This window comes from Gekko japonicus, unplaced genomic scaffold (genome assembly GCF_001447785.1).
Source record: "Gekko japonicus isolate JY-2015 unplaced genomic scaffold, Gekko_japonicus_V1.1 scaffold104, whole genome shotgun sequence".
NCBI classification, from domain to species: domain Eukaryota; kingdom Metazoa; phylum Chordata; class Lepidosauria; order Squamata; family Gekkonidae; genus Gekko; species Gekko japonicus.
The window spans coordinates 1561571-1587777 of NW_015176454.1; the positions used below are offsets into that span (position 1 = coordinate 1561571).

The 26207-nt window shown below is 50.9% G+C and overlaps 1 protein-coding gene across 1 annotated transcript in view; it reads left to right on the forward strand.

Annotated features, from left to right (window-relative positions):
• Positions 1-12976: 12976 nt before the first annotated feature.
• SPEG (SPEG complex locus) overlaps positions 12977-26207 on the forward strand; it is a 186536-nt gene continuing 173305 nt past the window's right edge. Inside the window, exon 1 of the mRNA XM_015426902.1 lies at positions 12977-13577. Coding sequence (XP_015282388.1) covers positions 13151-13577 — 427 coding nt within the window. The 5' untranslated portion in view covers positions 12977-13150. The remainder of the gene's footprint in view (positions 13578-26207) is intronic.

Consider the following 26207-nt stretch of genomic DNA (forward strand, 5'->3'; position numbering starts at 1 on the left):
AACATTTTGAGATCTCAAAGATCCTAGTCTCTAAAGTGAAATGTGGCAAACTGTTTTACTTGGTGGAATGGTTGGACTTTGGACTCCAGCACCATGAATGGGTGGAAGTAGGGGATATTCGGGCCCTTAGGCTCTTGCAAGAGTTTCACCGGGGATTTCCGGGGAAACCGGGAGGTGTCTTGGGCTAACCGGGAGATCTCCCGGGCGGGGCGGGAGATTGATCTTTGGGTGGGCAGAATGTCAGCTATGCTGCCATATAGTTTATGGGCCCGGGTTCACTTTCATGACCGGTGTGTCAGTTGCTGCCACATTCCTTTCTTTTTGCTTCTCCCCCCCTCGTTATCACTGACCTTGTAGCCAGTCTGTGTAATGTTTTCCTATCAATTATTCGTGGGATTAGTTTTGTTTCCCAGCCTCATCCCTAACTGCCTTGGTCCTCTTTCCCGCCTGCGGGAGTCAGGCCGATTGGCCCATAGGTGTGTGTGTGTGCTTTCGAATACCGTATATCTCTCCCAGCTTTCTATGATGAAGTTATTCCTAACGGTGCCTGTGTCTATGCTACCATAGTGCTAACAATAAAGTAAAACCTTCGAAGAAGTGTGTGCTATATTGTTTGACTGTGGGTCCTGACACTATGCCGTGGAGGGCCACCCAGGATGGACAGGCCACAGCGGAAAACTCAGACAAAATGTGATCCACTGGAGAAGGAAATGGCAACCCACTCCAGTATCTTTGCCAAGAAAACCCCATGGACAGTAACAAAAGGCTAAAAGATATGACTCTGGAAGATGAGCCCCTCAGGACAGAAGGTGTCCAATATGCTACTGGGGAAGAGCAGAGGGCAAGTACAAGTAACCCCAGAAAGAATGAAGCGGCTGGGCCACAAAGCTCAGTTGTGGATGTGTCTGATGGCACCGGCGTAATGTTCGTGGGGGCTGCGGGGCGCCAGCCTTCCCCCCAAATTTTCCAGAAGGCTCTTTAAAAGGTTATGGCCGCTGCTGCTGTTCTCGGCAGCCGCTGCAACACCCGTGTGTGTGGGGGCAGGCGGGGCGAAACATTCTCCTGCTTCCCTGAGCCTTGGGTGGTGGTCTTGGACTCGTAGGGGCAAATTCCACCTCTTGTGCGAGAGGTCATTCTGGCTCCCCCAGCTGTCCTGAGGGGTTATGGCCGCTGCCCCTGCTGCTTTCGGCAACAGCGGCAACCACCGGGGGGGGGACTGCTGAGCTGCCCTCCCCGCCTTTTTCAGGCTCCGCGCCAGAGCGCCGGGCCTGAAAAATGGCCTGCAGAGCCGCCCCCCGCCCTCCCCTCCTTTTTCAGGTTCCGCGCTAGAACGCCGGGCCTGAAAAAGGGCCAGCCGAATGTCAGTTTCGGCCCCATTATATCCTATGGGCCATTGAAGTCAATGGCGAAAACATAGGGTATATTCTGGGGGCTGGAGGGGACGGAGTTTGAGGGAGAGGCTCCACACTTGTAGGGTAGCTGCTGGAGCCTCTCCCCAAGACACCAACCAAGTGTGAAGAATATTGGACCAGGGGGTCCAATTCTATGGGCCCCCCAAAGGGTTGCCCCTATCTCCTCCATTGTTCTCTATGGTGGGAAAAAGCGTTCCAGCCAGGAGACATTGACTATGCCTGGAATTACAGTGAGGGCCCAGCCTGGGTTGCTGCAACAGTGTCCAGGGTGACCAGACCAGTATCCTACAAGGTGGCTACCCCCGACGGCCAGGGACTGCGGCGCCACCTGGATCAACTTAGGTGGAGATAGCCTGAAAGGGCACCAGTGTCCGAAAGCAACACACCAGCAAGCACTCCTGAGCCTACAACCACACCTGGTAAGTAGGAGACAGTTCTGCAGCAGTTTCCAGACACTCTCACAGGTCCGTGACCAGAGACGAGCAACACAACTGTGAGTCTCCCGGGTCCCAGCGCAGAGACTGCCACAGCACCGGAGGCCACACAGCCGGCCACCCTGGACTATAGCTTGCTAGCAGCAAGCAATGAACTAAGATGTTCTCAGTGCATGCAGGCTCCACCCCGCTACCTGCTGGACGATGTTTGCAACTGGGTGCAACCCTGTCTTAGGGGGGAGGGGTGTTGTGTAGTGAGAGCTTCGAATGAACAATCATTGTTAGAGAGATTCCTTGCACCTACATTCAGATTGGCCGCCCACACTGAGCCGGCCAATGAGGTCACAGAAGTTTGAATGATGCCATGCAAATTAAGGCGCCAAGCAACTATGTTCCTACTGGTCTACTTGTATTTTGTGGGTGTGTTTTGGGCTGGGGGGTTCTGTATATAGTTGCGGCTCGCTGCGTATGTTGTTGTTATGTTCCTGAATAATGATCTTTGTTGAAATCACTATAGCTTCTTGAACCCAATACTTAACAAGTTCCTCACCTCTGGAATCTCCTTCCTGCTTGCCTGGCCCTTGGTCTTCTTAGCTTCAGGTGGTAAAATAAGTTTTATTCACTCAACCATTTGCTCAATTTTGTTGGCCTATCTTATCTGTATTTGTATTTCCTCCCTCCACTTTAGGAAATAGGTTTTTGATTTAGCTGCATCCTGTCAGACTCCTGCAGCAATCAGTTCCCAACAGCTTTCATTCAAAGAAGTAAAGTTTATTGAGACATTGAGAGAATGCAGATATCTTCACACTTTCAGTGTTAGAACTGGCCTAAAAGCACGTGAAGCAAGCAGGTATACATTATTCCAGAGGGTCCCCTGATGGCTCAGGTCCAATCAGAGGCCAGGTAGAAACCCACCAAAGTAACGGGCAATAATTCTCAGGAGAAAAGTACACCAGACACCCAAGGTCGAAGGCTTTGGTTGTCAACTTCAAGGTAGAATCTGGGATTCACTTGGAATTCACTTGGTCTCCAGACTACGGAGATCAGTTCCCCTGCAGGAAATGTCAGCTACAGAGCGAGGCCTCTGTGGCATCACTTACCTACTGAGCTCTCTCCCCTCTTTAAACTTTGCCCCCTCCAAATATCCACGAATTCCCCAAACCCTGAGTTGTCAACCATATTCTCAATAATTCTTACAACAATCCTGCAAGGTAGGCCAGTATTATTTCTCACATGTTGGGGGGGGGGAGTCTGCAATGACTTCAATAACTAAAGAGAACTTTGGACCGGGGACTTCCTAATCTTACCTTTGAAGCCCTATATGGCCAGGGTCCGGCATACCTGAGGGACTGCCTTTCCCCACATATGCCCCAAAGAGCACTTCAGTCAGGGACGCAACATTGCCTGGCGATCCCAGGCCCCAGGGAGGCCAGGCTCGACGCAAATAGGGCCAGGTCCTTTTCAGTGGCGGCTCCTACCTGGTGGAATGAGCTCCCAGAGGAGATCAGGGCCCTGCGGGACCTTCTGCAGTTCCGCAGGGCCTGCAAGACGGAGCTCTTCTGCAAGGGTTTCGAGTAGGAGCCGCCATTGCCATTACCACCACCGGTATACCAAGGGACGGCCCTATGAAGACCAAGCTATGACCTCGCTGTGGATCGTCACCAACAGATGGGGACAAGTAACATCTATGGGTCTGTTAACCTTATCACTCTGTAATATTCTTGGGGTACTATCCTGTTAACTTTGATTGACACTATTGAGCACTTTACTTGTGATGTGATATTTTATTCTGTTTTTATGCTGTTTTATGTGAAGGCACTTGTTGCCCTATTGTAAGCTGCCCTAAGCACACTTGCGAGGAGGGCGGGGTAGAAATATAATGATAAATAAAATAAAAAATAAATAATCTGCAACCCAGTTCATTTACATTTTCTAGAAGGACAAGCTTAGAAGCCCCCATACAGATATGTTCCTAAATAAACAAAGATCAACTTTCTTCAAGTACTTCACAGAGAGAAAAAAACTTTTCTTTTCTTTTTTAACTACAAAGGTCTGATTTAGAATTCTTATTGAAAAAATGGCAATATATTAAATAGAAATAATGCCCGTTGCAGAAATAAATACAACGGGATCTAGAAAGAGGCTCTGGGAGAGTGCTCTGGCTTTGGGCAAACAGTGTCAGTTTCCTGTGGCGACCTCAGCAGGGTTTAATGACAGAGTCCACTGTTTTTTCCAGAGGGACTGATCTCTGCTACCTGAAGAGCATTTGTATGTTTGAGTTATCTGTAGCCCTCACCTGGAGAGTGGTAACCATTGTTACCCCTTCTCCTCTCCCCTATGAGGTATGTTATGCAACTGAAAATCCCAACTGCCTTGCGGGGGGGGAGTTTGAGGTGTGGAATGGACTGAAGTCCAGTCAGCTTCCATATGCAAAAGACCAGGTTGTCGCAGCAGTTGTGGTGTGGGTGGGACCCGGGCTTTGCCTTCTGATTGGTGGCGATATATGCTGAGGAGCAGTGCCATCAGCCATACACTAAGGGAGTGCATTTTAGAATTAGAACTTTGGCACCCACTATTCAATTATATATAAGGAGAGATAGCTTGATCCAATCATGAGCATTTGGTGAGATCAATGAGTGTCTTTGTCCAGCAGGGGGTAGCATAGTTCAAATTTCCCTAAGTGTGGCTGCATTACCCACCATGGCCTCTGTAATGGATCGCCAGAGCAAAACAGAACACCATGCTTGCATTTCCTAGTGGTTTTATGTTGTACAGAGCAGTGTGGGCTGCTACTGGCTCATCCACTTCATTCGAGGCTGTTGTTGCAAACTGTGGAGCAGGAACAACGGATTATTTTTAATTATTTTGAGGTTCTTCCCAATGTTATTTGTTTAGTCTATTCCTCAGGGTCAATGCTCATCCTTCCCTGCGTGTCCCAAGATTAGCTGACTTCCCCAAAGTGCGGTCAGCCCTAGCTCAGCCTTTCCATAGTGCCTCTGGTCCTGCTGTTTTCCTTTTCTTCCATTGCATTCTCAGAACTGGCTACATCCACTGCTGCAGACACCCCCTCGGACAAAAAAGAAATTATATATATATATATATAAATTTATTTATTTATTTACATTGCATTTATATACCGCCCATGACCCCTAATGGGTCTCAGAGCGGTTTACAGTGTACTGCTACTGGTATAGTCGCAGTAGTTAACCTACCTGGGGCCACAGATTTTTAGGGGGGGGCTTCCCTACCGACACCCTTGTTGGCGGCGCGTTCTCTCTTCTTTCCGGCGGGGTATGCTGGCGTCCTCGGCTGTCCGGCACCACCTCAGGCGGCTCGATGTTTTTCCTTCGTGTGCGACCGCCCTCCGGCTGCAGCTTCCGGCTTACGTCCTTCCGGCTCCTGCCGTGCTGCGCCGTCCTGCATTCGCTCCACCGTGGCTCCGCCTTCGTCAGGTCCGGTCAGGAACTCCGCTGCCGCCGCCATTGTTGTTGCCGCTACCGTCTCCACCGCCGCCGCCAACACTCCTGGCCTGGAACCAGGAGGTGGGTGCTCCCTGCCGCCTAGGGCAGGTACCCATTTATCTACTTGTATTTAACTTTCGAACCGCTGGGTTGGTTTGAAATAAATAAATAAATAAATAAATAAAATAAAAGGTCCCCCAGGCATGTGTTTTAGCTCTTAAAAGCAACTGTTTTCCCCAGGGGTCATTTCGTAGAAAAAGAGCTAGGGGGACTCATTAGCATAACTCATTAGCATATGCCACACCCCCTGACATCACTGGAAGTGTGTCCTCCCCACAGCCGGCGGTGACCTCCAGCGGGCACCAGCAGGGAGCTCCAGGCCCCGCCCTCCCGCACCTCACCGGGGGGGATGGCGTCCCCCCGCGTCCCCCCCCAAATGACCCTGGTTTCCCCTACAATCCCCAAACTGGCCTCTTTCTTTGCCTTCCTCTTCATGTTGACCCCCTCTTCCCCTTCTGGACATAGAAGCAAGGGAAATGGTGCTGGTGGGGGCAGGCCCAGGAATATACAGACTTTCTGGTCCACAGCAAAGTAGATTTGGGAAATGTTACACAAGAGGCAGGGAAAACCTGGAAGGTGCATGGAAGCACCCTGATGCTGTGAGGAAGTGGGGGGGGGGACACTTCCCAAAAGCATCCAGGCCAGTGCAAACAACCCACAGGTAAGCAGAGTTGCCATCTGGTGTGGAGGAAAATGTCCCGTCCCTTTAATAGAGGCTGAATGGCATAATATCTACTTAGGTGATGTTAGTTGCCTCCAAGCCCATTTCCACACTTTCAGCCTCTATTAAAAGGACCAGGGCCCTTTTCTTCAGAGTAGCTGGCCGCCTGATGTGTGAGTGACCCCCACCATCATCCTCATGACGCCAGGATCAACAGAGGCCACCCAGGAGTGGGGATGCCAGCCTCCAGGTGGGACCCGGGGATCCTCTGGAATTCCAGCTCATCTCCAGACGACAGAGGTCAGCTCCCCTGGAGGAAATGGGTGCTTTGGAGGGTGGACTCTGTGGCATTGTATACAGGGCCGGATTGAGGTGCTTCTGTGCCCTAGGCAGGCGCAGATGCCAACCTCCCGGTGGGGCCTGGAGACCCTTTTCCTGCCACCGCCTCCTCCCCCCCAGGGGGGAGGGGGAGGGCGGGTGCTTCCCAGTCACGGGATCGGGTTGCAACATGCAGGGCAGCCAGAGGCTCTTTGGAAGGATCAAACAAAAGCGAACAATCCAATCCACCCCCTCTTATTTTCTGCTACGAAGATCATGCCTCCAGCTTATATCGTCGGCCTGCTTTCCTGCAACTCCCAGCGGCCCCCACCCGCCTCCCCCAGCCCCCCCCCCCCCATGGAGATCTCCTCGCTTGGCCCTGTGAGCGCCAGAGAAAACACAAGCCAGATGATTCCTGTCTCAGCACCACGCAACCAAGTTGGGGCGCGAAAGCCAAGCCAAGCTCTACCCGCAGCAGGGAAGGGGCGCAGCAGCCCTTTTATGGTGGAGCCTGTTCTCAAAATCCCAGAAGCACTCACAAGCAGCATTCACTCTAAGCTGAGTTAGTGTAAGCTAGCTCACAGTTTTTTTAGCCTCCAGCTTGCACATTTTTTGCCTTAGCCCAGGAAGGGATGGCTCCGGAGCGAACTAATTTCTGCAGTAGCCAAATCGCTCCCTCACAACTTTAATGCCGGTAGCTCACAAAGTAGAATCTTTGCTCACAAGACTCCACAGCGTAGAGGGAGCATTGCTCACCAGCTGAACAAAACTGAAGACCCCTGTGGGTTAAGTGTTAGATCGCGCTAACAAAGGAACCGTAGAGTGATTCAGCAAGTGATTCAGCTTTATTTAGAAGTAACGAACAAGCACTAACTCAGTAAGAAACCAGAACAGAAAACAGTGGGAGCTTATGCTCCTTTTAAACATAACCGGGCTAATGTAGCCACGCCTATTTACAAATAACAACCAATGAGATTGCTAGAATAAAGACCAATGGGAGTCTTTCCCTCCTAGGGAATGGTATCGTTCTGATTGGTCGCTGTTACGAAGCGACCAATAGGAAGTTCGCTCAGAGGAGCCCTGGTCTGGCTCGAAGCTTAACATGGGAGTCCTATGAGGTGATTCATGTAATCATTTCAATACATTACAATTCCTCCCCCCTAAGTTAAGCCATCATCCCAATTGTTTTATTATTTACAAACATGCAATCAACCTTTGTACATCAGTTATTCCAACAGTATTTACACTCATAGTCCTTCAGATAAGTCGGCATTTGCCGCGAACGCTGGGACCTGCGGAGCGGTGCAGGCTCCATGGGCAGACAAGGTTGTGGGTCAGAGTGGGGTTCACTACAGCCTGGATCAGGCACAGACTCGACTGGGATTTCAGCCCCGCACACAGGGTTCTGCCCTGACTCGGGGACAGTACCGGGCCTTTCGGTACTCACCGCCTGCTCTGGGGGTGTCCACTCGACATCAGGGGATTCAGCCGTCGGAGAGTCAGCGCTGTCCCTAGCCCAACGTCTCCTTAACTGATCTATGTGGCGCCGCCATATTCGACCGTCAGCTAACTGCACCACATACATTCGAGTACCCACAGAGTCGGATATAACCCCAGGAAGCCATAAGTGCCCGTTTGCATAATTTCGTGCGAAAACCTTGTCCCCTTTTTCAAACATGCGCACCTTCGGTTGCGCCGTGGTACGCTCGGATTGCTCTTCAGTGAGGTCTGGGTGCATTCGGTTCAAACGGGTCGTGAGTCTCCGCCCCATTAACAATTCGGCCGGACTACGGCCTGTAGCACTACAGGGGGTGGTGTGCTGCAGCAAAAGAAAGGAGCCCAGCCTCTGGCTCCAGTCCCCTTCGTCCATTTTACCCAGGGCCTCTTTGGCCGTCCTGACCATCCGTTCGGCTTGGCCATTAGATGCCGGATGGAAAGGGGCCGAAGTCATTTGGCGTATGCCATTACTCGTGAGGAAGAGCCTAAATTCCTCAGACACAAATTGAGGCCCGTTGTCACTGACGATGACGTCAGGCAACCCGTGGGTGGCAAAAAGTCGGCGGAGCGCATGGATCACAGCAAGTGATGTGGTCGATTTCATATGCACGACCTCCAGCCATTTGGACATAGCGTCCACCACAATTAGGAACATTTGCCCTTGGAGAGGGCCAGCAAAATCTATATGCAATCTGGCCCAGGGTTTACCAGATGACTCCCAGCCTTGGGGTGTAGCTTGTGGGGGATCGGGTCTGACTTGCTGGCATTTGGGACACCCTCGTACCCATTCTTCGATCTCTTTGTCCAGCCCCGGCCACCAGACATACCCTCTGGCCAACGCTTTGGTGTGTACCATACCGGGGTGACCCTCGTGCAGCGACTCTAACACTCTCGTCCTGAGTTTGTCAGGAACCACCACCCTGTTCCCCCATAATACACAGCCCTTAGAAATGGATAGTTCATTTTGACGGCTTTTGTAAGGGCCGAACTCCGGTTCAACGCTTCCAACCGGCCACCCCCTCCAAACCCAGTTTAATACTCGGGACAGCACGCTATCCTTGGCCGTGTGTGCTGCAATGTCCCTGGATGATACCGGGGGTCGAGGAAGCTCCTCAATTGCCAAGACCTCACAGGCGGGGGCAGGGTCTGCGCCAATGTCCGGCACCGGGCACCGGCTGAGGGCATCCGCATGCCCAATCGCTTTCCCAGGCCGGTGCTCTAAGTCAAAATCATAAGCCTGCAAAAATATCGCCCATCTAAGCATGCGTGGGGACATGATGTTTGGCAATTGCTTATCGGGCGCAAAAATCCCCAGTAGCGGCTTGTGGTCAGTGACCAGCAAAAATCGTCTGCCAAAAATAAAATCATGGAACTTTTTGACAGCCGCTACCAACGCCAGACCCTCCTTGTCTATCTGGGCATAGTTCCGCTCTGCCGCAGATAGTGATCTAGAATAAAAAGCGATAGGCGCTTCGCTCCCATCAGGCATCAGATGGCTTAAAACTGCGCCTACTCCAAAAGGTGAAGCGTCAGCAGCTAACACCAGGAGCTTGTGTTCATCATAATGCGTGAGTACGGCATTAGATGTCAGCAGCTCCTTGACTCCCACAAAAGCCTTTTCCTCGGCCTGCCCCCACTTCCATTTTGCCTCCTTGTGCAAAAGCGCGTGCAAAGGGGCCGCCACTGATGCCTTATGCGGTAAAAACGCATGATAAAAATTCAGGAGTCCTAAAAAGGATTGGAGCTCCTTCTTACTCACCGGCCTGGGGGCGTTTTGGATTGCAGATACCTTCTCATCCGTGGGGTGGACTCCCTCTGCGTCAATGCGAAACCCCAGGAAGTCCACACTTTCCACCCCGAGCGTGCATTTTGAGCGCTTAACTCTGAGACCGGCATTTTGAAAACGCCTGAGGACCTCTTTAACCCGGTCCAGTAGTTCCTGTTCAGACCCGCCCGCAATCAGCACGTCGTCAAAATAGGGCACTGTGCCAGGTACCCCCCTTAGTAGACGTTCCATGAGGCCCTGAAAAATCCCAGGTGCTACGTTGACCCCGAATTGCAGCCTGTTCACTTTAAAAGCCCCTTGGTGGGTTACAATTGTTTGGGCCTCGGCAGCCTCCGGGGTGACAGGCAACTGCTGGTATGCCTGGGCCAGGTCAAATTTGGCGAAAATCTTGCCACCCCCCAGGGAAGCCAAAATGTGGCTTATTACCGGGACCGGGTACGAATGTTGCTGCAGCGCCTTGTTAATCGTACATTTGTAATCGGCGCATAGTCGTATGGACCCATCTGATTTGACAGGGGTTACGATCGGGGTCTCCCATTTGCTGTATGGTACTGGCTCTAAAACCCCTTGCTCAACTAGTTTGTCAATCTCTTTTTCCACCTTATGTTTGAGAGACACAGGTACTTTCCGATACTTCAACCTAATAGGTTTGACTGACGGATCTAAGTCAAACGCAACCGGGGGGCCCTTGTACCTCCCCAACCCTTCGGCAAATACATCAGGGAACAGGTCGTACAGCATGCCCCATTTATTTTCAGACATCCTGTTAATCCCAGAAATACCAATGCCCAATGGCTCAAACCAATCTAACCCTAGCAGGTTAACCCGGTCTCCCTCTGCAATCAGGAATGACAGTTTAACACATTTCCCCTTATACTCAACAGTAACAGAGTCCCGTCCGGCCAAGGGAATTCGGTTGCCCTGGAAGTCGGACACTCTGGTTCCCGCAGGCTGGAGCCGCCGCCGGCTTCGGTTCGGGAACAACTGGCGCCAGGACGCGGCAGAAATCACCGTCACGGACGATCCTGAGTCCACCTCCATTGTACAGGGTCGGCCGTCGAGGAGTGGAGTCACGGTGATCTTGCCCTGGCTGCTGGTGCGATTTACGGCCGATGCGCTCGACAAGGTCGCCGTCAACTGGCAGCTTGCTTCCGATGCTGAGGAACGGGTCTTGCCTTGGGTGCTGACTGGAGTGCCCCTCTGCGCTGACCGGTTGTTAGTTGAGGGATCCTTCTTCGCTGATCTGCAGACTCTGGCCAGATGACCACGCCGCCCACACGCTCTGCAGTCGACATCACGAGCCCAACAGGAGTCGCGCTGGTGCTTCCCGCCACAACCGGAGCAAGGCTTGACGTTGGTAGTCTTCGCTGGGGTCCGCTTGCCTCGAACCGCGTTGACGTCATCATCCGCGTCTTCGCCCTCGCTGTCTCGTTGAGCGTGTATACTGGGCTCTGCCACCCGCTGGCGGACCTCCTTCGTGGACTTCTCCGCTGCTTCCGCGGCCACGGCCTCTTCGTAGGCCACTGCCCAGGTCAGGGTGGTGCGGGCGAACAGCCTCTGTTGCAGCCTTTCATCTTTGAGACCGCAGACGAGACGGTCTCTGAGGGCTTCCTCCACGTTGTGGAAATTACATGGCCGTGCGGCTTTGCGAAGGGCCGCCACGAAATCTGCGATGGTCTCGCCTCCGGCCTGGTTCCGCTTGTAAAAAGCGTGCCGGCAGGCGATCTCCGACGGTTGTGGAGAATAGTGAGCCTTAAGCTTCTCCGTGATGTCAGCGTAGGTGACAGTCTTTATATCAGTTGGGGCCACCAACGACCTGGCTATGTCGAAGGTCCCCTTCCCGCAGGAACTCAGGAGGCACGCCCGTTTCTTGGCCTCGTCTGTAATGTCGTGTGTCTCCAGATGGAACTCGAACCTGGACAGGTAGGAGTCCCAGTCTTCTGAGGAGGGTTCGAAGCACTCGAACTTCTGGCTTCCAGCCATCGTGGGAGACTTGGGCACCGGAGCTGGTGGCGCCTCCGCCGGATCGGCTGCTGTGCTCTGCTCGCTTTCTTCCGAGTCCGAAGTGTGGATGTCCGCAGGGCTGCCTACCTGCTCTAACATCCCACCTTCGTCGCCAATTGTTAGATCGCGCTAACAAAGGACTCTTAGAGTGATTCAGCAAGTGATTCAGCTTTATTGGAAGTAACGAGCAAGCACTAACTCAGTAAGAAACCAGAACAGAAAACAGTGGGAGCTTATGCTCCTTTTAAACATAACCGGGCTAATGTAGCCACGCCTATTTACAATTAACAACCAATGAGATTGCTTAGTTAAGGACCAATGGGAGTCTTTCCCTCCTAGGGAATGGTATCGTTCTGATTGGTCGCTGTTACGAAGCGACCAATAGGAAGTTCGCTCAGAGGAGCCCTGGTCTGGCTCGAAGCTTAACATGGGAGTCCTATGAGGTGATTCATGTAATCATTTCAATACATTACAGCTTCCCTCCGCCGGGCACTCCTGAGTTGCTAAGGGCAAACTGACCCCGGCCCTGCACGCGAGAGGGGAGGGCGCCCGGTTTGGGCGGGGGTTGGGGGGCGGGGTGCAGTTTGGCACCCCTGAGGGCCGGCCCGCCCTAGGCGAGCCCCTAGTTTGCCTAGCGGGCGAGCCGGCCCTGATTGTATACCACTGAGGTGGTCCCTGTCCTCCCCAGGCATCATCCCCAGATCTCCAGGAGTCTCCTAACCTGGACCTGGCAACCCTCCCCAGAAGCCCTCTGCTGTGGTTTGGCTCTCCCTGCAGGATCCGCACTTTGGACAACTGTTCCATCCCCAGGGGATGAGCCGGCCTCACTTGCAGCCCCTCCACCCCCAGCTACCTGAGCTTTGCTAGCCCTTGACCTGCAGCCTCTCTCGGTTTCTCATCTCAGAGAACCGTGGCTATGCTGGGGGCACAGAAGGCTGAGCTACATCCTAACATGTCCGGTGCTCCCTAAGCAGTTGTGGAGAGCACCTCCTTCTCCCAGCAGGCATCCCACGTGTCCCTGATGTGATGTCTCTTCTGCAGGAATAGGGAAGGGTGGGCTGGATCTCAGAGGCTCCGTTTCCCAACACTACTGTGGAAAGCACCACCCGCCCACGTCGATCTTTGCTAGGCGGCGTGCTAAGCCACCCCAGTCATACGCTCAGCTGTACTCGGCTTGGTCAAGGAATGTGACCATCAGGCGGCAGCTGCTACGGTGGGGGCCCCCCCTGAAGTGCTGGGATGGGCTGACTGCAACCTGAGACCAGCCTAAAAATAACCCCTTGCCTGGTAGCGAAATGACCTTCTGGGACTCTGTCTGGCTGGGTGGGCAGGCACCTGGAGCAGCGTCAATGCCCCCTGGCAGGTACCCAGCGACTGGGGGTCACGCACAGAGAGGGTGAACATCAAGCAAGGGGAACGGCTGCTGGGGGGCTTTGCTGGGCTGCTGGGGGGCTGCTGTGGGATAGAACGGCAACCACAGACCCCGCAAACGGCTACTGAGTTCTCAGGCCCCAGCCATGAAGACCTCTCAGGGGCTGAACAGACCCAGCCAGGCCGCAGAAGAGGCCGGGGGGACAGGGCGGGGCTCGGGGAGGGCTCCCCCAAGCCCGGCCATCCCTCCTAAGAGAGCAAAAGTGGCAACGGAGCAGGGGGACCCCGCTGCCCCCGTCTTCCTGCAGGAGCTGAAGGACACCGTTGCCCGCGCTGGCCACAGCATTCTGCTGAGGGTGGTGGTGGCTGGCAGCCCCTGGCCACATCTGAGCTGGTACAAAGAGAAGGTGCCCGTTGCCCATACTGAGCAGGAGGAGAACGAGGCAGAGGAGCACGGCGGCTTCTGGATCCGCAACAGCAAAGTGACGGACGGCGGGGTCTACTCTTGCGTAGCCAGGAATGAGCATGGCGAAGCCGTCACCACGGCCACGCTGACAGTCACAGGCACGGAAGGTAGGGAAGGCGTGGGCCACGGGGCCAGCGATGTGCGACTGTGTGTGCATGCCCTGGGAATCTGCCTTTGCACCAGTAGTCAGCCACTAAGTTTCCCAAAAGGGACGGGGAGTCGCTGCTCTTCCCAGACGTGGTCCCAGGTCTTCGGATCTGGTTGTGCCTAAGAGCCAGGGGCTGTGCTGTGAATGGGTGCCTCTTTCCCAGGTAAAAGGGCAGCCCTATAAACTGACAGATAGCGGTGGGATGCCTCTGACGACCATGACCATGCATTCCCCTCATCCGTGAGTGAGTCTGAGATTCAGGGGGCAGAGCTTCTCCGCCAGAGGTGGCTGGGTTTTCAGGCAGGCATGTGCCTCCGCACCGCTCCTTTTAGAAGTCTTCTGAAGATAGTTTATCATCCACACACGGGGCAGCTCTATGTCCCAGGCAAAGGCACAGTGCAGGCGGAAGGGACGTATCGTCTCATACGCATGTCATTTTGCTTTCACAGGATTAGTGGGCATTGTGCTGGGAAGAGAGGCATTGCAAAATGTGTCCGTATCAGGGGCTTTGTTTGAATTTGTGCCCTCATCTGTGGCTGGGTATGAGGTGCTTCTGATCATGTGCAGAATGCCACCCAGGGCTGCTGGGAGCCCTGTTCACCTGGGGTGGGGCCCTGGAGCCCCAGCAAGTAACGTGTTTTGTTGTCATGTGATGTGGAGGCTGTGCCTCAGTCATGTGAGAATCCTTATCTGGCAGCTCTTGGCAGCCCCATCATCAGCCCTTGATCAGCCCTTGCCAGGAGCTCCCACCCATCAAGGATTTAGGGTGCAAGTCTGACAAGAGGATAAAGATCCTGGCATCTCTCTATCTTCAAATTTTTTTGGCACTGTTGATACCTCACCTACTGGATGTCCTGAGTCATTAGATTCTTAGAAACTGGAAGCAGGAGACTTCAGTATGTGGTGTTGTATGGAAGAGATGGTACCAAAAGGTATGTCTTAGCATCAACACAAAACATTTTTTTTTTGGACACTCCTTGGACCCCACGTGAGCTCAGCAATTCTGAGCATCTGAAAGCTGAGTCCTTTCAGGAAATTAAAACGCTTTACACCCCTCCTACACCCTGGGCATTTTATGGTAGACCATCTGAATCATTCACCTGTCCATCATGCACATGGACTTAACAAGAACAGAGGTTTAGAACAAGGCTTGATCTCTCTGAACTGGGTGTGTGTGTATGGTGGAAACTGCAGAAAAAGCAGGGCCTCTGGGGTGTAGTCATCGTTGATCTCACCAGAGTAAGGGTTAGGGTTTCTGTATTGGTTCAAATGGGCCCCATTGCAGAGGGTCAGCCCATTAGTCAGGATGGTCTGATGGGATGCAGCCAAGACATCCCATTTCTCTGTGTCCCAATTCTGTGATCTCTGCTCCGGGCCAAACCACACGTGAAGTTGGAAATTGGTGACAGGCAGTGTTCCCTCTAAGCTGAGTTAGTGTGAGCTAGCTCACAATTTTTTAGCCTCTGGCTCACACATTTTTGTCCTAGCTCAGGAAGGATGGCTCCAGAGCTAACTAATTTATGCAGTACCCAAAGTGCTCGCTCACAACTTTAATGCCAGTAGCTCACAAAGTAGAATTTTTGCTCACAAGACTCCACAGCTTAGAGGGAACATTGGTGACAGGCGCTCCAGAGATGGAGTTTGGCCCTTTAAAAGCAGCTGTGGGGGAGCTCATGTGGATTAGAGTTGTGGTTCTGCAGAAAGGGAGAATTTAAATTTTTTCTCCTGGCATAATTTCTCCACTTGAGGATGATCCCCTGGGCTGCTTTAAATTTTGGCAGGGGAAAAGAATGGGTATCTTTAATAAGCCTTCATTGTTTCCTTGTTTCCCTTACTGGGACTTAAATCCCTAAAGGTTGTTTTTCATTCAGGGAAACCGTGGAAGAATTAACCCCTTCCTTCTCCTGTGCTGCCCATATGCCCTCGACAGGTTTTAGGGCCAAAGAGCACATCTGGAGAACTTCAGCTCCATGAGCACTAGGGCTGCCAAGCCGCGGCGGGGGATCCACACGTCTTTACAGGATCCCTGCCACGGGGGACAGCGATACGCGTTGCGCCGCCGTCGCCAGGATGTGACGCTAATGAGTACCTTGGCCCTCAGATTTAGGGTTAAGGTTGGGGTTGCTGGGTCTAGACTCAGCTCAGGGCGGCTTACAACATGAGATCCATAAAACAATACAAGTGATAAAACCAATAAAACAACAGATGGCACAATAAACAGTAACATAAAGGACCCATGCCTCATGTCAGGGGAATAGAAAGCTCCTGTGCCCAAGTCGTTATCTAAAGCCGCGGGGCCATGAACAGGGAGACAAGAATGGCGGAACATCTGCTGCTTCCACTGAAAGCCTGGTGGAAGAGCTCCACTTTGCAGGCCCTGCGGAACCTTGAGCGTACCCCCCCCTCCACTCCCAGCCCAGGGGAGAAGCATAGGTATGTTTTGCAGGCCCATGGAGGATTTCAGGACTGGAACCAAATGGCAGCTGTGATTTGGGAATGGCCCAGCCCTCCATTTCCCCAAGGAGGCAGAGGTCATACCGTGGATTGATGCAAATACTGCTGGGCGGGAAAACTCTTTGGTTTAGCAAACTAATTCTAACAGGTGCTTCTTCTTGGTGGTTGTGTGTGGGGGGGGCGAGCCTTTCAAGTCTGCTGCTATGCCTAGCAGCCCCTTTGCCCATCCTCAGACTGAATTTACATCGGCATTGTAAAGTGCTGGAAGTTGGAAAGGATGTCAACCATCTTGCGTGGCCATCCATCCATCCAGAAACCTGACAGAAGCACCTTTAGAACTGCCCTTTTCATGTGTCCATCCCAACAGCAGGAGAAGATTTCGAAAGCCTTTTTGAGAGGCACGTGTGAATTCAATCTCAGCACTCGCCTCAGAGCCTGTGAAAAGACTGGGAGATCCCTGCAGGACCCCCTCCCCTTTGCAGAACTGTCAAGGTTCATCAATACCATGCATATGCTCTCTCCTACCCACTCTCTCTAGTGGCGAAGTTGTTTGAGACAGATATCTGATTGTACCACTATCCCTATTCGGATTCCTTACCCCCCCCACCCCATGAGACCAAATGTCTGGGATAAGGTCCGGGCATGCTTCTCAGGGACTGCTTGGTGGGGACCAGTGCACAAGCAAAGGCTCTGCCTCATTGTAAAGGATCAAAAGCAGCTAAGAAGCATCTAACATGCAGTGTTCATTTCAAGAGAGAATATATGCAACCACCAGCCAATCGGGAGGCCAGTCTGTGTCCTGAGTTACATGACTCTTGTTGGTAATGCAGGCTCAAGATTCTCGCTATGGGTGCACAAGGGTCTGGATTCAAATCTCGCACAACACCATGCGGCTGAGGAGAACAGGGCCGTGCCTTGAAAAAATGGGGAGTAGACATAGATTCCCATGGGTAGAATGGACTTTGCAGGCATGGTCCAGTTCCTGGCAAGACCGACTTCTATCTCAACAGCTGAGTGTTTGGACCTGGGCCATCATTGCCAATCAGAGTGGTCAGTACTGGGTCAATCGTTTGTCTCAGTGTGTGGTACCTTCATATGTTTACATTTTAGACAGTAAAAGGGGGGGGAGTTTCTTTATTTCTTTCCCTCCCTCCGTCTTGTGACAGCTGAGTAGAAAAAGCTTTGTGCCTTGGACTGAAGGCTACAGTTCTATGGATACTAACACCTCATAAATACAGGACAACCCCAGAGTCACTTACCTGGCTGACACGGTCCCTTTCCTGTGGCAAAGGAATGGTCCTCCTACTCCTCCACAATGTACTACCCTAACACTGGACATCCATACAGAGATCTGATAGGCACAATCTGTTCCTCACCCCACTCTGTCTGGGCCTTGGAGCACAAAGGCCTCTTCATGGTGTTTCCACGCGATGCATTCCGTAATGTGCAAGGTGAAGAAGGGTACAGACAGACCCTTTTAACCTTTTTAACCTTTTCCGCCATCACCTGGATAAACATGTGAATCCACCCATGAAGCAGCTGCTGTTCTGGCCCCAGCAAATCTACCCAGAATTAGTTACCTGCTGGTCAGCACAGTAGCCTCTGTGAGATGAGATAACTGGCTGCTACAAACTTTAGAATAGGCAGGTGCTTAACAATCATGTGAAAATAAGGTGGGCACATGGAATTAACATTTAGGGGCTATTGAAAAAACCCAGCCTATTTCTCCCCCACCTTATTCTTATTTAATATTTGTGAACTGAAGTGCCGAGTGCAGAGAACAACTTTTGTGGTCGGGATTAGGCGGAGAGAGATCCCAGGTTGCAGCTCAGAGTCCAGGCAGGCTCTGCAGCTGCCACTGGAGGCCGGACTTGCCGAGGTTTGTGTGTCCCCTGCTTTCGGGCATGAAAAACCACCCTACCTTTAATGCTGCTGTCTTCACTCTTGTGCTTTTGTTAATGCTGACTAGTTTGCTAACTCGTCTGCCATGCAAAAGGAATGCCTAGCTTCACACTCGTGGTCGGCTCTGCTTTTGGCAGACACAAAAACCTGCTTCAGATTCATGTTTCTCTTTAAGGGTCAGAAGAAGCAGCTGCTTCCTTAGCAAAGTTCATGCCACAGAGAAATCGGTGAACATTTTATGCTGGTATGACAGCATTCTTTGGCTTTTTGCTGCTATAGACCATGAGGGCCTCGCAGGTGCCCATGTGAGGACTTTGTAACTAGCAGCTGAGGCTTGATATGACCTCTTACCACACTTTCTCCACACAGTTTGAAACAAAAGTTGTGCAGAGAGAATGCAGTGTGGTGAGGAACTGACTTCTAAGGTTGCCAGCTCTGAGTTGGGCAATTCCTGGAGATTTGGAGGGTGGAGCCTGAGAAGGATGGGTTTTGGGGAGGGGAGGGACTTCAGCCGATAATAATCTCCAGGGGATCTGATCTCTGTTGACTGGAGACCAATTGTAATTCCAGGAGTATTTCCTAGCCATCATGCATCTAATGCTGGGATACTGTGGGATTTTATGGCTTGTTTTTTATATATTTTTAAATTATTTTCTTACTACAAAGACTAACGGCACTACAACTCTAAACTAAAACATAAGCTACACAAGGATCATACAAAATGATTAGTCATTACCTTGCACAAAGTTCCCTCTATAGCAAAATTAATGGAATGAAGTTATTTCTTATTGCTTCCTTACAAACTGGTATTTATATGATTAAATCAGGTAGTTACAGTTTAAACAGTTTAACTTTCTAGCTTATAGAGTTATACTATTTCAGCTTCTTTTCTCTGAGCTCCTTTTAATCAAACTTCCATTGGACCTTCAGGAGTTTTGGGGCCGCCACCCTTTTATCTGATTCACAGTCCTCTTCTGGGTTACTGCCTGCTGTGCTTCCCGAGCTTTCCGACCCATGTGCGCTGCCTTCCTCTTCCAAGTCTTTCCCCTCTGTTGCTGTCTTGTCGTGCGCTGGTCTTTGTTGCTGTTCCAAAAACGCCTTCACTTTAAAGACAGAGTCAATCTTCGCTTTTTTATCTTTATAGTTGAAGAAAAGTCCCTCGGGTATTAGCCATCTGTACAGTGTGGAATTTTTCTGCAAACAACTAGTTAAGTTTTTGTATTGTTTTCTCTTCCTTCTTATTTCAAATGGTATGTCTTTTAAGACTCTAATTTCTTCATCTTTGATTTTTAGGGTTGTCCCATTTTTGACCTTGAGCACCACGTCTCTTGTAGATCTCTTTGAGAATCTGACCATTATTTCCCCACGCAGTTTTTTTTCTTAATAAATTCTGCATATGTCTGATAGATCATATCCATATCGCTTTGTAGTACATCAGCTGTTAAACCTGTCATTGGGGCCAATGCTTCACTTAAGATTTCCTTCAGATTCTCATCCTTCTATTCAGGAACACCTTGAAATCTCAGAACATAAGTTGATTTTTCGATCTGAAGTCTTAAAACCTGGTCTTTGTCAGAGATCCTCTCTTTCTCCACTACCTCCAGCTGTTGTTGAATTACTTTTAACTTGGCTTATATCTTTTTGACTGCTTTTGCCATCTCCTCTGTTTTTAAATTAGTCTCTTTCTGTTTTGGAGTGCTTCAAAGTTATTATTGAGGTTAGTCATCTGATCCAACAGAGGGTACAATGCTATAGCCAGCATATTGGGAAGGTCAGTATTCGCTTCCGGTTTAGCAACCAGATGTGCTGATCTCGCAGTTCCGGGAGAGTGCTTTGATCTCGTCGCCATCTTTTCTGCCCGAGAAGTCATTGTTTACAGTTCAGAGACAGTTTTTAAAAGTCACTGAAAGTTCATTTATTTAAATGGCTCTGTACTTTACTTGATTTAATCCAAGATCACCGTTGCCTCTAGCCCCTTCTGTCGCTTAGAAAGTTCGTTTAAGGTTGTGGGGGGGGGGCAGACTCCCTTCCCCTGCATCATTACAGATTGGGGCTTCAGGGTTTCAGAAGGGCGCTTAACTGCATAACCAGTTAAAGAGAAATAGCACTCACGCTTCATCCCATGCCAGCTGCAGAGGTAGGGAAAACTTTGTAGTTTCGCTTGATCACTTATGCCTCTGGAAGCCATAATGGCGCCGTGGCGACAGGACCTATCAGGGTAAAAAGAAGCCTTGATCCCTTGGCCACGGCCTCGAGAGAGGCACCTCTCATGCTCCAGGCCGGGAGTCCCCTACAAGGACTCCGTGGGGGGATCCAGATCAACCGGCACCCCTCCCGCCCGCCGCATCACGGGCCACCCCTATCGGAGCTCCGATGCAGTGTGCCCGCCATGCAAGCTGCCGAAACCAGAAGTCAGATTTTATGGCTTGTTAAAACCTGGTTAGCAGAGTTAATTATACTGCATGGCTGTTTCACAGCTTTGAATCAATGTAGATGGCAGGCCGGGTAAAAGTAAAAAAGAAAACTTTATTGAGAAATATTCAATATTCATCAGATTACTTCTTTCTGATCTCTGTTTAGAAATGATCCCTGAAGCTGGATGTGTGTGTGGGAGGGTGAGTATGCAAGGCAGGCATGCTGAAGATTGTCTGCGCCTCTCATGGAGAAGAGGTAGCCATAAGTGCTTCTCCTTTGAAAGAGACCTTTTCAGAGGGAACAAAGACGGGAAGGAGGCCTTCTACAGGGAACAAGGGGAGACAGAATACTTATAAACAACAAGTGTCATCAGCCTCCAGCATGACAAAATAGAGAGAAAATACCTCTCCTTGCTTTCGCTGTCTCGATGAGCATATGCTCCTCCACTCTCCCAGTGTCTGGACAAGTATGCAGAATTGCCCTTTTCCTTACAATGGAGAGCTGAAACAGTGATGGCTGTTACAGAACAGCATCCATGGTGGAGTAAGTCTTGTCAGCATAGGAGAGGGATAGGACAGCCAATCTGTTTGTTTTTGCAGCAACCCGGGCTGAGCCTCACAGAGCTGCATGAAAGAGCAGTAATAGTTGCAGCTTTCCACATCAAAGGCACAGACGCCTCCCCCCCCCCAGCCAAAAGTGCAACCCAACTGCAGGACAGTTGTCTTCCCCCTGTTTACTGCTGCTGCTGTACCCCACACAACAATGGGTGGGTGAGAAACATTCTTGCTTTTGTAGATGCTGAATGATCAATGGATCGGTGATCAATGCTCTGAGCCTACAACCCAGGGGAAAACATGAAATGGCTGGGCACTGTAAGCTTCTCTCCCCCCCCCCCCATCTACTCAGAGTGGCAGTGACTCTCCAGGGTCTCAGGCTGAAGTCTTTCTCATAGTAAGCCACAGTACATAGAGGGGAAAGGAAAGCAATTACTTAAGAGAGCCGGGGTGGTATCTAATTAGGATCTGGGAAACCCTCACTATGTCATGGAAGTTTGCTGGGTGACCTTGGGCCAATTACCCACTCTCAGCCTAACCTACCTCACAGGGCTGTTGTTGTGAAAATCAAATGGAGGAGAGGCTCTTCCTATGCCATTCCTATTCCCTTCCTCAATTTCCTTCTAACAACCCTGTGAGGTAAGTTAGGCTGGGAGAGAAGAGCTGGGCCAAGGTTACCTAGGAAAAACTGTATATCTGTATTATCTGATCTCCTCAGGGAAGTAACTGTGGGTTCAGTTCTACCACATCTTATCAAGCCAACTAATCCTGTTGAAACCAAACACACATGAGAAAGGCATGCATGAATAGAGCTACCCTGGCTGCATTTCGCACTTGACATTACCCCACTCTTTCATCAGAGGCACTTCGATTTTACCTAAGAAAAAGGCAGTTTTTCCCTCCATTTCCAAACAGACTTTTGATTTACTTTAAAAATAGCCTCCCTAGGAACCATAAATCTTCCACACTATGCTTTCCGAAACTCTAGTCTCTGTGCGGATACTTACTTCCACCAACAGCTTTTTCTACAGGCTCAGGGGACTTCCTGGGTCCACAGAAAAATCCCAAAACGTTTTAAAAAAAAACCCTAGGGAGGGTTGAATACCTTTTGAAATGGCCTCCACAGGGATCTACTCCAGGCATCAATGGTGAGAGATTAGAATGTGTGTGTGGGGGGGGGAGGTTCTAACTGGCTCTATCAGTAAAAGGTGGGGGGGAAGGGCCCTTTCTGGCCTATTTTGGCCTTTGAGGGTGGGAGCCTTGGGGCCAGGCCTGAGAAGGGTTGTCAGTGCCAGGCTAGGGAATTCCTTGAGGTTTTGAGGTGGACTCTAAAGAGGGCTGTGTTTGGGGGAAGGGAGAAGCCTCAGCTGGGTATAATGCCAGAGTCCAAAGCAGCCATTTTCTCCAGGGAGACAGATCTTTGCTGTCTACAGTTCAGTTGTAATCCTGGGGTGTCTCCAGGTCCCACTTGGAGGTTCATAATCCTAGGCCTGGCAGCAGTCTAGGGTTGCCAGGTCCCCCTTGGCCACTGGCAGGGGATGGGGGGGGGTAAGGTTGCCAGATCCAGGCTGGGGAACTCCTGGAGATTTGGGGGTGGACCCTGGGGAGGACAGGGACCTCAGTGAAGTACAATGCCACAGAGTCCACCCTCCAAAGTGTTATAAAGCATCCATTTTCTCCATGGGAAATTATCTCTGTAGTCTGGAGATGAGCAGTAATTCCAGGTGATCCCCAGGTCCCACCAGGAGGCTGGCATCCCTAAGCAGCAGCCTCTGGGTAACTTGATACCACCTGATATGCATGACTCAGCTAGGCCTGGCTGCTTGCTACTCTTCGACACCAGCCACCCTATGAAAGCCAATGTGGTGCACCAGTTAGAGCTTCAAAGTAGGGTCTACAAGACCCACGTTCAGATCCCCATCTTGCAGTGGAAGCTGACTGAGTGATTTTGGACTAGTTACACACTTTCAGCCTAACCAACCTCACAGGGTTGTTGTGCAGATAAAAAGGAGGAAAGAATAATGTAAGCTGCTTTGGTCCCCACTGTGAAGAACGACAGTAATTTTCCTAGGTAGAGGCTGGGGGGGGGGGAGTGGAGACGGAAAGCTGAAGACAGAGAGTCAGATAAAGGTAGGTTAGCTGTTGAGTGGGAAGGAAATAGTGTTGCCAACTCCAGGTTGGGAAATTCCTGTACATTTGAGGGCTGGAGCCTGGGGAGGGTAGGATTTGAAGAGGGGAGGAACTGCAGACTGGTATATTGTCATAGACTCCACCCTCCAAACCAGCCATTTCCTCCACAAAAACTACCATTGCCAGCCTCTGGGTGAGGGCTGAAGATCACCCAGAATTACAACTGTTGTCCAGGTGACAGAGATCAGTTCCCCTGGATAAAATGGCTGCTTTGGAGGGTCAAGTCTATGGCAATACACCCTGCTGAGGCTGCTTCCCTCCCCAAGCCTCACTATTCCAAGACTCCACCCCCAAATCTCCAGGAATTTCCCAATCTGGAGCTGGCAGCCCTAAATTGAATTAATCTCTGTAGCTGGGAGATCCGTTGTGTTTCCCAGAGAGCTGCTGCTGCTGCTTTAGGGGGAGAGGAAGCAGGTGGATGGTTGGGAGCACTGCCACCACCGTTGCTGCTGTGTGGGGCAGAGGAGGAAACAGGCAGGAGGCTAGGAGAGTGATGGGGTGGGGAGGCAGAAAACCAAAGAGAATGGTTAGGGGACAGAAAGAGAGAGGAAGTAACATGCATGGAGGAGAGATACAGAGTCAGAAGGGGGGGCAGAAAGGAAAAAAGAGTGTGAGAGAGGTAGAGGGAAAGGGGAGGAAGCAAAGGTGTGAGGAATAGGATAATCATCCCACAAGTTTCTTGCAGGTCTCCACATCTATATATCTAATTTCCAATATGGCCCCCTGCGTGTGGATACTTATTTCCGCACATCGGGGGCACCTGGGGGGGAGGGAGATTTTCGTGCACACTTGGGGCAGTCCCTAGGTGTGCACAAAAATCTGTAAACCCGAAAAAATATTGGGGGGATACTTAAATCCCCCCAAAAGTGACAGAGTATCCCCTGTGCATCCGCATGGAACACTCTACGAACTCCCTCGCCGCCGCCGCTTCGGAGCCGGGGGGGAGAGAAGCTTCCTCCTCTGCCTCATAAGTGTAGAGCGGGTCCCGCCCCTTGTATATCTATATAATTCTCAACAGTCTCCTCTGCGTGTGGATACTTATTTCCACAGATAGAGGGCACACACTCCCCCAACAGATTTTTCTACAAACTCAGGCTCCATGGGGCTGCAGAAAAATCCAAAAAGTAAGAAACAAACAAACAAAAAACCCTCAGGAAGGGTTGAATTCTTTCCCAAATACCTTTTGAAATGGCTGCCACAAGGATCTACTCCAGGCCCCACTGCATCAACAGTGAGAGAGAGACTGTCAGATAGCTGGGGGAGGGGGGGAAGGAAGCAAAAAGCAGGACTGGAGCTTGGATTGGGAAGGATCTCTCCTGCAGTATGAATGGCTAAATAGCAAAGAGTCTGGAGCCAGGCCTGGGACAAGGATTGGCTGCTCCAGATTGGGAAATTCCTGGAGATTCTGTGGTGAAGTCTGAGGAGTGCAGAGTCTGGGGAGGGGAGAGTTCTCAGCTGGACATAATGTCACAGAGTCCACCCATTTTCTTCAGGGGGACAGATCTCTGTTGCCTGGACTTCGGTTGTACTTCTGGGGGGTCTGCAGTTGCCACCTGGAGGCTGGCAAACCTAGGCCTAGCAGCACCCTCTTAGTGATTTGAGACCACCTGAATTGCATGATTCAACTAGGCCTGGCTGCTTGCTATTGTTCAACAGCAGCCACCCTATGAAAGTCAGTGTAATATAATAGAGCTTCAGAGTAGGGTTTGCGAGACCCAGGTTTCGATCCCCATCTTGCTGTGGAAGCTCACTGGGTGATTTTGGACCAGCCACATACTTTCAGCTTAACCTACTTCATAGGGTTGTTGTGTGGGTAAAAATGAGAAGAGAATAATGTAAACTGCTTTAGTCCCCACTGTGGAGAAAGACCATAGTTTTCTCGGTAGAAGCTGCAGGGGGAAAGAAGATGGAAAGCAGAATACAGAAGGGCAGATAAAGGTAGGTTGGCTGTTGGGTGGGAAGGAGATAGGGATGCCAACTCCAGGTTGGGAAATTCCTGGATATTTGAGGAGCAGAGCCTGGGGATGGTGGGAGATGAACTTCAGACAGATATAATGCCATAGACGCTACCCTCCAAAGCAGTCATTTACTCCAGGGAACTAATGTTACCAACTTCCAGGTGAGGGCTGGAGATCTGGAATTACAACTGATCTCCAGATGACTGAGATCAGTTCCCCTGGAGAAAATGGCTGCTTTGAAGGGTGGAGTTTATGATATTATACCCTGCTGAGGTCACTTTCAAGCTCAAACCTCATCCTCCCAAGGCTCCACCCCCAAATCTCCAGGAATTTCCCAACATGTAGCTGGCAACCCTAAAAGGATCTCTACATTTGGGCAATCCATTGTGATTCCTGGTGAGCATCTGCTACCACTACTGCTGGGGCGGGGGAGTATTTGGGAGGCCAGGAGAGCAATGGGGTAGAAAGAGTGATGGGGTGGGGATAGAAAGGAAGTGACAGGCATGGAGGGGAGGGGGGAGAGAGAGAGAGAGAGAGAGAGAGAAAAGGGGGGCAGGAAGGAAAAGACTGTGAGAGAAGTAGGGGGAGAGGGGAAGAAGCAGAATTGGGGGGAATGGTATAGCTGCTCCTGCAAGTTTCTTGTGGGTCCCCACTTGTGAAAGAATAAAGAAGGCTATGCCACATCTCTAATGGGACATTCTTACAAACCTAACCTTTTCCAGGGAGGCAGTTTAATGATGCAATCCTATGCAGAGTTATTCCAATATAAAGCCACTGCTCAAGTTCTGCAATGCAAAACACCTGCTCAAAGTAAAAGTATCTGTTATTATTGATGACGCCAGTTCAGGCAAGCTCAGATCAATGGACCTTAACCTAGCAAAAATCTTAGAAATTCATTGGCCTGGAATGGGGAAGACGATTAAATAACCCCACCCTGCCTTTTTATCCTTTGTTGTTGTTGTTGTTCAGTCGTACAGTCGAGTCTGACTCTTCGCGACCCCATGGACCACATCACGCCAGGCCCTCCTGTCTTCCATCGTGCCCCGGAGTCTGCTTAATTTCATGTTCGTTGCCTCTATGACACTGTCTAACCATCCCATCCTTTGCCATCCCCTT